A 12,447-nucleotide genomic window follows, 5' to 3' on the forward strand; every position below is an offset into this window, starting at 1 on the left:
AGTGTGTAGGATACAGACTCCGAAATAACTGTACAAGTAGAAAAACACCACAGTTACAATCTGGAATTTCCCCCCCAGTACCAAACATTTCCACCGTTTCGCTTTTGCGTTGATTGTAGAAATGGCACGCGGTGTGATGGTCGAAGAATATTTCCTTTCCATCAAACCACGACGACAATCGTGGAACCTTGCGCCGTTGCCATGTTTGACAGAAAACAAAAATTATTCATGGCCTTTTTTAAAATCTCCCCCTACCCACTCATCTCGGCAGGGATACACAGTGTTGTGTGGGTGTTAGGACAACACTGTATATCCGTATATTTACATACCGTCTCGCTGTATTTTGCGATGCAAAAAAACGCACTCACACACACAAACACCAGCAAAAGGGCGAAAGGAAAAATCGCCAGGGAAGCACATCGAAAAACGATGAAAAAGCGTACACTTTTGCTGCTGTTGGTGCGCTCTGAAACTGCTTGGTAAATACTTTTGCTTTTGCAGTACGCGCCTTGCATTATGTGGCACGGTTCAGGGGGCGCACCCACCCCAACGCCGGTCTCAAATTTCATCGACGTGTCTCGGTACGGCGATGAAAGCATTAAAACGAAGTCGCATTCTTCCCTCTCCGGTTCTCTCATTTTCATTATGCCCCTTGTCGTACCGTACCGGGGAGGAGGGTGGGGGGATGTATTTTTCGAATTACTTCTTTTTTAGTCCTTCCGCTCTGGGCCGCTGTTGAGCCACCCCTTTCCCGGTCGGTCGGTGCATTTTTAATTCAGCTGCCAAATACGAATACGCTTCCTTGCAATCACCCCCCCCCCCCCCCCCCCCCCCAACTGCCCAGGTGCATGGGCATTCGGTATGAGGGAGTCTTGCCGGTCGGGCATGCTCAACGACACACTCATGTCGGCTGAGCCGGTCGTTCCGCGGTGTACGTACGAGCGAAATTGTTTTGTTTCACTTTTCAAGTGCAACGGCGAGTTTTCGCCGTCATCCATCTTCTTCTAGGGTTTCTTATTTTATTGATTTTACCTCCCTGTTTTGCACTTGCCGTACTTCAACATTGTTTGGCCTGTTTGGTTGAAGATTTTGTTTGCCGAATGTGTGATGTAGGGATGTGGGTCGATAGAGGATTACGGTGCAGAAGCAAATATCACATTTTAAGGGGCAAAATCGAACGTGCCGGCGAGGCCGAGTGCGCTCTCGAGTTAAAGGATCGTCCAACAAAGGTTCCGAGCTGAGTGCTGGGTTTGTCACATTAATCGTACACAGTTGAATATTGTAGGACAATTTGCCTTTTTGAAATTCGAAGCGATCGGATAACATGATTAATTTAAATTTGTAACATTCGAGATGGAGGAATGGCCTCACAACAATGGATGCTGCTGGCCGCCTAGTACGGTGTTCCTCTCGTGCCGTCGGTTGTAATTGTTATTAACAATGATATAATTGCTGTTTTTTTGTTGTTCCAATTATAGTTAATCAAAATGTTAAGCCATAAAACAGGATCGTTCTATTCAAATTTATAAGATCAAACAATAAGATCTTGATTTTGCTTAGGATTTTGAAAATATTTAGTATCTATCATCAGTGTTCAAACATTGTTATTATTCTACTCCATCATGTTCAATATAAGGCGTACCATAAATTATATGAGTTGTCGAAAGTTAAATAGGTTTGATCCCGACTGGCTAAACATAACAGTTAATAGAAAGTAAGGAGCGTGTGCCATGTATCTAACCAAACTAACAATGATAAATGGCATGTTTACGATTAACAAGGTCAGTAATAATTTGAACAGAAATATATTTTTTAAGCGGTAAATCTCATTTCAAGTCAAGGCCAAACGGATAACTATGACTAATAGTACTTGCCAAGTAAGGTTAGATGGAAAACTCTCAGAGCAATGCATTTGCTACCACCAAGCGTCTGTGACGGGTTTCCGAAGCATCTTCTATAAGTCGACCCAGACCCTGGCATACGATGGTGATATAGACATCAAAGGATCGAGCAAGCTGCAGAGAACCTCGTATTACACCCTAAACGAGGCAAAGGCCAAACTAATGGTGGCACCACTAGTGGCTCTACTAACAAATCCAGCATTATTTAGTGATGACATGCGGATAGATGAACGCACTCTGAAGTTGTCCAAGATTGCACCGATCTTGTGTGAAATGTCAGCATTGACAACAGCATGGAAGTTGATTCGCGCAAAAGGATGCTGGCTGCCAATTGGCCATCTTATGGCCTGGATAGACCGTCCACCTCCAAAAACCTGTCGCGATAGAGGAAGCTGGGATTATTTCGTATACTTATAGTACTTACATAGGCCTCAGAGACATGGATACATTCTAATGACAAGATATTCTAACTAATGTTTAGCTCCAAAGTTTGTAGAAGGTCAATGCTGGAGCCGATACAACGACGAGCTATAGAAGATGTACGACTATCTCACAGCGCATCAAGTGCCCCAGGCTCCGGGATGGTTTATACACATGGAACAGAACGACCCAGACAATAAAATTCTTTTAGGTCGTCTATAAGGACAGAAGGAGGAGCGTGGTAGGCACAAATTGAAATTCTGCATGAAGGCGTCCATGCATCAAGTCAGGATAATTGATCGACAGACGAAGGCGCGAGTTTGGACACTTCTGCAGCAGACCAAGACCGCAAAGCGGTGGTAGCGCCGGATAAGCAAGTTAGTAAATTAATAATCAAGATTACAAGATATTAAAATTTAATAATTGTAATGAATTTAGAGAAAACATGTACCAACATCCTTCGATAACACATGTTAGGATTTAAAATCAAATTATAAAACGATAAGAAGATCATTACCGACGATGGTATAAGAGTTGAACAAAATAAATTGATTGCTTTATAGGTACTTATCCAGTGTTAATGAAATAGTTGCAAAAAACATCATCTTGTCGAAAAACTTCCCCGTTGGTTAAAATGAACTAGGATGGACTAGCAACAATGTTGTAGATATTGATAAGTACGTCCTAACGACAAAAATTATTCAAGTTTCTTTGGTGCGTATATTCCTCTTTTTGTTTTGTTTTTCCTTTGCTATTGCATTTATTGCTGGCGACTTTGCAAAGGATGATACGCGAATAAAAAGGGTGTCAGCGCTGTGGAAAGTGAGATAGGGAAAATCGATTACGCTTTTTAACGAAGCGCAAAGTGCGCCGGGCGAGAGAAACTTTCCCTGATCATGGCATACTTCTTGCGATGTGTTTTGTGTACCGGTGTTTTCCTTTTCGCTCCCTTTGGTCGGTTATGTTTTGTCGAGCGCGCGCGTGTGTGTGTGCGCGCGTACTGCTGCTGTAAGGCAGATAGTTTTGTTCCGTATTTCTTACGTACCTAGGGCGGGTGAACGTCTTGGCGAGCGCATCATCGCTGTGGCATCGGTGCAGCGAAGCGCATCTGAGAAAGTATCGGGTGCTTGCCGGTGGCGGAAGTGGACGGAAACCAAGGATAAGCACCGAACGCCCGGCAGAGGCGCGCTACAGAAATGTAGCGCGCCTTCAACCGTCCTCCATCGAGAAAAAAAGAAGTGCTATAAAGTACGCGAAGGCAAACGAGCAGACAGACAGACGCAGAGTCCGCTGCAATTCCGAATGAAAGCACAAAAATCAATTTGACAAGGGAAATTGCATTTCTTCCAGTGCGGGGTGACGAAGACAGCGACGATAACGTCAACGATGACGCGACAAATTGAATTTGACAGAAACGGAGACGAAGAAGATGCAATGCTTATTTTCGTAGCCCGGCTATGTTTCCCTATCACTTATCGCTCGTCTCTGCCCGCCGGCTGCACTATCAGCACTCGACAGAAGCTGACTGACGGTGCAGGGAGGATCGTGCGATCGTGGTGAAAGCGGTACGAAGCGGGTGCCATTGCATCTTCCACCGCATTGCATCTACACTGATGCATTGATGCATCGATAACGGGCCGTGGCACCATCCGTACAAAGATACGAACTATCATAGCGTGATTCAATGTTTCGGGAGCATGCATTTGATGCCGGTAGCAGGATGTTTACATGATTTGGGCAATGTTGGGATGTACCGTTCGGGTTTCGGTTGAACGATACGCGGACAGGCGGGATCCGAATACATTTTTATCTCATACGCTGGCTCATTCATCTGCCAAAGCACACAAGGAGGCTGCCATTTGGTAGGTCACAAATTGCAATATTGCGCGAATCTGTTTGACAGTGAAACAAACGATTTCGTTCGGCAGCAACGATTTTCTATCGAACATCTTTAACACAATGTGACCAATGAGGGATTAGTATGCTTCAATTGCTTTTATCAGCACAATTTAGTAGAGCGTGATTCACGCCAAACATCAAGCGTATGTGTCACCATGTATCACTCATTTTAAGTATTTTATCCTGCTACACTGGTGCAGCTCAACACAGTGTGTGCAATCAGTCTAGCCGTGGGAGAAACTTGAAACGCGGGTAACACTGATCAACCTATTTGTATCCTTCACAAAGTTTCATGTGACGGTATGCTAAGGCTCTAATAAGAATGTTCCTTGTGATGGCCTATTGGAAAATGAGTCAGTATGCCACTTCCTTGTTCAATTGACTTAGTTGAACCTTGCATTCATAAAAAAGGTCTCATACTAAAACATTAACCATTTCTAGACACATACAGGGTTCACCGCGTTACTAAAGAAAATGTTTAGTTATTTGATGTAGTAAACTCTATCGCTTACGAGTTTAATTTAGTTGTAAAATATCTAAAAATAACCTTAACAATTTAGGTGAGTTCATCTTTAAGTGCCTGCTAGGACACTTCTCTCTTGGGCAATGCTGGTGATTACAAAACGCCGGAAATATGTTGGTTTTCGCGATTCTCTGCATATATCGACCCCTAGATACTGTTAGTGTATGAGTCATCTACTTGCATGTACTTTTACCTGGATGAGTAGTTTGCGTAAGGAATTCGGTGTCTGTGTCGAAGTTCGCTGTGCATCCGGCCTCGATCCTTTAATCCTCGGCTTTTTCGTGATCATGCGAAATGAAAGGAATTATCAGGTGGGCTAAGAAGCCGCTGGAAGAACAAACATTATTCATTGAAGTATACGTACGAAATGAGAATTACCACGAGTGCGTTCGGCTTTGCGAAAAAGATAGAAAAATAAATTATATTTTTTTCATCTAAATTCTTTGGAAATTCTAGAATTTATTCATGTTGGTAGATACTGTCTAACTTAAAATCGCGTTGCCTTAACTTTCATCAGCTGTAGTTGCTGAGGCATTGTTGCTGTCTTGCTCCGCTGCTTCCGAAGGCATTAGTCCGTGCCAATCAAAAATTAAATCATTTTTAAGCTCATTTGCACTCAAAACTTCCCGAAATGTAGAAATCCAGTACTGGTAATCTGGCTGTTCGTCGAAAGACATACTGCGACAGTACTGTAAATATGACCCAAACTCCTCAGGTAAACCCGCACACAAATCCTCGATGGATGTGGCAAGTTTCTTCTGCATGATCCGTTCGTTCCTCTGAAACTTGTTGACCCCTTGCAGCCCTTGCCACGGCAGCGAGCCACGTCGGAAGTAAACCATCACATATCCTATCGACTCCATGTCGTCACGACGGCTTAGTTCAATTCCCAGGTGCGAGCTTAATGAGGCATACCGGGCAGTACCGACCAAGCTCCTTCCTTCCCGATATGCTATATGAGAACGGGAACTGGGGTTGTAGTACTTTTTAGCCAAACCAAAGTCAACCAGGAACAGCACTTTATCTTGCATTTCGGCTCCCATAACAAAGTTGTCTGGCTTAAGGTCACGATGAATGATATTTTTCTTATGCACGCCAGCGACTTTCGTGATCATCTGGTCGACCAACATCATGACGGTTTTGAGTGAAAATCTTCGAGAGCAGAAGTTGAAAAGATCTTCCAAGGAAGGGCCTAGCTTATCCATGACAATTACGTTGTAACCACGTTCCTGGCCGAAGAGATGGACGTCCGGAATGCCTTCGCAGCCCGCAAGTTGTGCGTACACCTTGTACTCATGAGGTAGCAAAGAGCGAGATTCCTCTTCCCGACATTTGTCCATCTTAATAGCTACCTTAAGGCCATTTTCGATGTCCTCGCCGAGGTATACGTTGCAAAAAGTCCCCATTCCTATCTTACGGATTCGTCGGTACTTATTGCATATGAGATTCATCGTTTACTTGTATTTCCCTGTGATAAGAGCAAGAAGAAAAATGCAAGGTACAGTTAGTAAGGCCTAAATTACTTCATTAATGTTGGTAATAAAGTGTAAGTTGTAGAACAATAAGTCTAACTTCATACCGAATAAAAAGACGAACTTGTTAAAACTGATAATATCCGCGCGTTGATAAAATATTCGAGTAATCTTTCAATCGATTAGTTTCTGCGTAATCCAGCGAGTGAGAACAACAATCGAATAGAAAAATATACTTGATAGAGCAGCTATCTCGCACTGTGATGCGATGCTATCCCACACTGCGATGTTCCTACGTGATTTCACTGTTGTGATAAACAAATTTAGTCAATCTATAGCTCGCCAAAGTCTTTTATAGACTTTTTACTTAAATAACGGCAGGAACGACGAATAATTAATCGAACCGAGTTGCGCGACGCTATTGTTCTTGTTTATAGGTTACGTTGGAGTTCTATACCGTTGCCGCGTCTGAAAATATGGCGGTGCTTTTGATTTACGACCAAGGTAAATATACGGACTGTGAACCATGGTCATCGCACAGTTTTTACACGACAGTGCGATATTCGCGTTTGCACGATACAGATTGGTGTCAGTGCTCTATTAGATGCGATGTAATCAAACTTGCTTGCTGTCAAACACTATTTAGATTTATATTGCGATTATTTTGAAGATTTTAATAATTCTGCGATAAAACAAAACTCGTTGCAGGTTGTTTTCGACGAATTGCGTTGATAAATTTCACACCGCGTAGATCAAAGTAGCTCAGTTTACCCAGTCAACCTACGAGCTCCTTCACAGCGGATGAATGTGACAATTTGCGCGTTCGATGAACTTAGCACATTTCCAAATTTATGTATGAAAATCAGGCTCGCGCACCCTTCAGATGTGAACGCAACACAAACTTTGTCGGCATACACATTTAAACCAAGAAACAAAAACATTGTAAACAAAAGTTAATTTTAACTTGTTCTGATTAATGAAAATGTTTCCAACACTAGTATACAATTGTATGTACATATTATCATTTTTGTTAGGTAACAAGTCGTTTGAATTGTCGAATTCACGAGTGCGTCGGGAGTTCGTGCCTATTTCGGTATATTGAGCTACAGCCGAACTGATTGCGCGAGACAAGTAGCTCTGTTTGCAAAATTGAGCTACTGTTTGCCAGACAGCCTTCGAATTTATCCATTCGAGCAGTTTTCTGTTTGTCACAACAGTACTTTAAGAGCAATTTAACGGCACGTGTTGTCGTTTTTCATCATTCTAAAGTTGAAAATAAAAACACAAAAAGTGTTTTTTAACCCTAGTGTCAATGACCGCCTATCTGGGAAGGTTTTGCACTTTTATTTCTTAATAGGGTAACTGTACCAGTATTCGGCAGTGTACAGGTTTTCGACAGGGTAACTAAAAACGTGTAATTACGTGAAAACGCGTTGAAAATTGTATCGACACATATTTTTTACATAGAGATATGCTTATTTTTGTTATTCATAAACGAAGTTTCACATCATTTCCATGCATATTTTTCAAAATATCAAACAAAATGTGCAGAGTTCAACATGTTTCGGCAGATTTGCAGTTAGCCAATAGTTCGGCAGGTTTCATTATTAACAGAATCAGAGCACCAAAACAATAAAAGTATGGTTTTTATGAAAGATTTGATGGTTGCAGATTTTATACTAGCCCGCTTGGAAATTTAAAATAACTAAAAACAAGTAATTATTCATTTTAAATGCTGCCAAAAATTGGTACACGGTAAATGTTGATTTTTGACAGATCAATGCTTTGGGCACCTGCCGAAACTTGAAACAAAAACACACTTTTAATTTCGTTGAATTATTCATTTAAAACTTGATCAGAAAACTGTAATGCGTATGTCGACACATAAAACCACATTTTTTGCATCAAATATCACCAATTTCACTATAAATTATCCAATAACTTGAGAGAAAAATAATATTTTGTGAGCCAGTCGGAGCCGTAATCCGAAAATTGTAAAAAGTGAGTGAGAGTGTAGAACTGTTTTAAACATTTTTGTTTACCTATTGGTATTAATTAAAACATTTACCGACCCGTATTCGCGTTGCCGAAAATTGGAACACAGCCTGCCGAAAATAGGACCAAACTGCCGAAAATAGGAACAAAAACAGTGTTTGAATTTTCATGAATATCGCTAGAAAATACATTTGAAACGGCAAATAAAAATAGTACAACATAATTCGATAGTTTATCGTTCAAAATAACCTCACTTTCATGAAAAGTAATAAAAATTGAGAGTGTACAAGCAGTTTTTGTGAAACTGCTACACTAACCTGCCACAGACTTGAAATTCATAGAATGCCTGGAAAAATATTTTTTATGTTACTTCGTCGAACAATATTTTTTTAAATACCCGACTAGGACCATATATTTTGTATGGAAGATTGTAGATTTGCGAATTCAAAAACTAATATTGATATGCTCTGTTTCTTATTTAGTTTGTATTTTAATATAGGTTATATCGTTGATCGCTGTCGATATACGTTTTACATTGTCGTGTTTTGCGAGCATTATTCTCAACAAATATCTCAAATGCAACTTATGCTCTAGATTGCGCTCTCACTTTTTTAATCGTTGCTAGGATTAACTTTGCCTTCTTCATCTATTTCTTAGATTTGGAGCAATTTATTTCAAATGATCGTAGTAACCATGCTCATAAATACATAAATCCGTTAAAAAAATATCAAACGTAGTTGGATAAAACATACAAAAAATAATAAAAAATTAACACACGTCTTTAATGCGCTAACACCAAAAAAAGAATTGCCTACAACGTGTATTATTTTTTTATGAATTTCTCCTTGTTTTTCTTCTATTTGGCGTAACGTTCTATGGGGAATGTCTGCCTATATAGGCTTTTGAGACTTATTTAGTACCTCGCAGTCTTTTTGTAAGTCCTTGCTATGAGAGGACGGTACATTCTAGGTTTGAACGTATCACTTAGTATAGACTGCCTCCTGTAGCAAAGGACTGTTTATCCGTATGCGTGGTACCTAATAAGTCTCTAAAGTCTCTATAGGCCGGCATAACCACGCAAGCTCTTTACGCAAACTTTACCTTATTCGTAAGCTAACAACATAACGCAAATTTAAGACAACTTTAATTAATTTTTTTTCTATAACAAAAATTATAAGCTTTACTCTTATATATATAATATTATAGCGCTTTACTTTTTTATAGCTTTATTCGCAAAACTACAAAAATATATAGTCCTACCTGGGTAGGCAGAAATAAGGTAGAATTAGTTTTTAGATTTATAGATTTTTTTAATAAAATTCAATTAAAATTATCGCTAAACAACAAGAAGATGCAGCTTTGATAAAAATATCATGCAAGTTCGACGAGCAGATCAAAATAAATTAGCTTTTGAATCCGCGAAACTGCAATCTCCCATACAAAATGTATGGTCCTACACGGGTAGGCGGTCGTAGAACAACGTGTATTTTTTTGCTCATAGACACTACGGTTAATGAACTTTTAGTTGAAAGAACTTCTGTACGAAGGTCGGCGGTATGTTAAAAACTGTGAAATATTTTAAAAAATACAGGAAAATGCATTTATTATTTCTAATTATACAAAACCTTCCCTGGGTGAAGCGACTGTTTGCCAGTCGAGTTTGCAGGAAAAAATGTAATCGTTTGTACGATACAAGGAAAATGATATGAGGAAGAAATGAAATGCAGTGAAATAGAGGAAGGAATAGGATCTATCAAAACTGCTGGAATGGGTAAACTCGTCACTGCTAATTTATCATGAAATTGTTCTTCAATTACTGGTAATTTAGCGTTAAAGGGGGTTATTTTAGCCCGGTTTGTCTGGCAGGGCGGTGAGCTAAAGGGATCATATTCGATCATTTTCGAGCAGTTTGTGAGCTTGTAGTTTCCCTCGTAAATTCAACTCTTTCAAAAACCTTGTTTAGGCAGCACGAGTTTTGCTTGGTAATCCACCAGAAACAAGTGTTCAAAAAAATTTGGGGATTTTTTTTTAGTTGCGTTTACACAGCACAATTTTTTCCTCGGATACACAGGCAAAACAAATAAAATATATATGGCATTTTTCAATAAAATTTCGTTGCTCAATAAAATTATGATACAATCAACTTTTTCGTGGAATTTTATTATAATTTGTCAGTCATATTTTGGCTAAAATCCATCGGACGATCGGAACTATCCGTATAGTCAAGGCCTAACATTTTAAACCGGTTGGAATTGTTATATATTGTTGTACCGAACGTTCTGAATAGAATCATTACAGTTTAATTTTTTTAGTAAACCTGTGAAAATAGATGTGTCGCAAATCGCGATGGAAAAGGCACGTTTGACATTGTGAGTGATTTTTGAGCGAGTAAAATTAGTTAGTTAACACTTGATTCTGACTTGTAAAACCCTGTAATAGACGCAAAGTAAAATAATTCTTGCAAATATAATATTAATTTATGGTTGAAATTTTACCTATATTATAATATTTTCATATTAGCCGATAGTCTCAAGTCCTCCCACTTGATCAAAATATTAACATGACTGACAAATATTGGATCCAGCAATCGATTACTATGCAAACTATAAAAACTATAAAAAGGCTGGCTTAAGATGATGAGGCCAGATTAATCTACTCCTGCCATATATCAAATCCATTCCTTCAAGTCATCAATACACGTCCATATACGTACCATTAGATCAATTTAAGTAGCATCTAGGTCTTTAATACAATTGGTGTAAAAAATATTTAAGAATAAGATTAATGGATGAATAACAACAGTTTTCATACCCACAAATTAGTATGTTTAAGTGTAAAAGGCAGCAGGCGGTCTTGTGTGACAGCCATCAATTCGAATGACCTAACAATTAGTCCGTCTTGGATTCAAGCCTCATATGGACTGTCTGTCCGTAGTGATTATCCGGCAGCGTGGTACTAAAAATTTTTGAAAGTCATGTATAGATAAGATATGTTAAAGGTACGAGAAATACTTATTTGGTTATAGTCATTACAAATGTTCTCAGGATCAGCTTGATCCTCACGAAAACAAAAATAGTCTAGTAATTAAATTGTTAATTAATTTAAAAGATTAGATTAGTACCATTCAATATCACGCTCCAATAGTTTTTGTAAATATTATAAAAACTGCAATACTCGTGATTAAGTAAGTAAGTAATGTTTATACAAAAACATGTAGAAGAATGTTTTTATAAAAAAAATAAAACAATAAATAAATTTTTCAAACCCTGAAACCACAATAGCCTACGATGCTCTGCAGTAATTTCTATTATAGAGCCACTCGTACCGGCATTTCGTTGATAATTTATTGGCTTGAAATGATAATTCTTGCACATCCTGTGCGCCACATCCAAACGGTAGTGGCAGAATTATTTCCTTTGCCCTTGCCATGGAACACAATGCCGCGCTGTTCGTGTTGACTCACTTACCCTTACCCTGCACGGTCGTGTTCTGGCAGCATCACCAGATAAGCTGATCGTGAAGCGTGCTACCCATGTACCGTGACGCATTGCTGGTACAATGGTAAAGCTTACTGTAGGTAAACAATTGTAAAGATTGTGAAATATTTTCCATTCTACCTACCGATAACAGACAGAAAGTCTTCTTGCTCTAAACTTCACACCATGTTCTCTTATACAGTTTAATAAAATACTATCAATGATCAAACAGGGCTTTGTACATGCTAAAACAGTCACCGATAAGCAACCGATAATCGAAATTCCATGTGGCTTTCGTGGTTCTTCGAACCTTTCCGAGCGGTTCGGCATTTTGAGTATAAAACGTTGGTCCTTAGGACGAGCAGCCCATCAGTTGCGGCAGTGAGCGGAAAGTGAGAAGGTGCTTCCGGTGGACACACATTCCCGGTGGATGTTAAGTAGGCACTTGCAGGCAAAGTGACATTCCGATCGTTGACTGCTTTTTCCTACTTTACATTGAGTCCAGGATTATTCAACGTAGCTCTCCGTTTAAATTCTCCATTTTCCATCAGAGTGTGAGTGAATGTGTGTATGTTTGTGCGAGTGTATGTATAGATACTAGTGTTCGTACGGGTTGGTGTGTTTAACTGATGCATCAGTTAAAACAAAAGCTCCGTCAGAGGAGAGCTTCTCATTGGAACGGAAAAGGTGATATTAATTTCAACTCGAGGTAAACATTGAGATGCTTCTCACATTCCTCCAGCATGTGCTACACAGGCAAG

General features: G+C 39.5%; 1 protein-coding gene across 1 annotated transcript; it reads right to left on the bottom strand.

Annotated features, from left to right (window-relative positions):
* Positions 1-5,220: 5,220 nt before the first annotated feature.
* LOC120950412 (casein kinase I-like) lies at positions 5,221-6,687 on the bottom strand. The gene is made up of 2 exons (XM_040368407.2): positions 6,323-6,687; positions 5,221-6,211 (listed from the first exon to the last, which is right to left on the bottom strand). The coding sequence occupies exon 2, from the start codon at positions 6,192-6,194 to the stop codon at positions 5,247-5,249; it is 948 nt and encodes a 315-aa protein (XP_040224341.2). The 5' UTR covers positions 6,195-6,211; positions 6,323-6,687; the 3' UTR covers positions 5,221-5,246.
* Positions 6,688-12,447: the final 5,760 nt, after the last annotated feature.

Source organism: Anopheles coluzzii, chromosome 2 (assembly GCF_943734685.1).
Source record: "Anopheles coluzzii chromosome 2, AcolN3, whole genome shotgun sequence".
In the NCBI taxonomy this organism is placed as follows: domain Eukaryota; kingdom Metazoa; phylum Arthropoda; class Insecta; order Diptera; family Culicidae; genus Anopheles; species Anopheles coluzzii.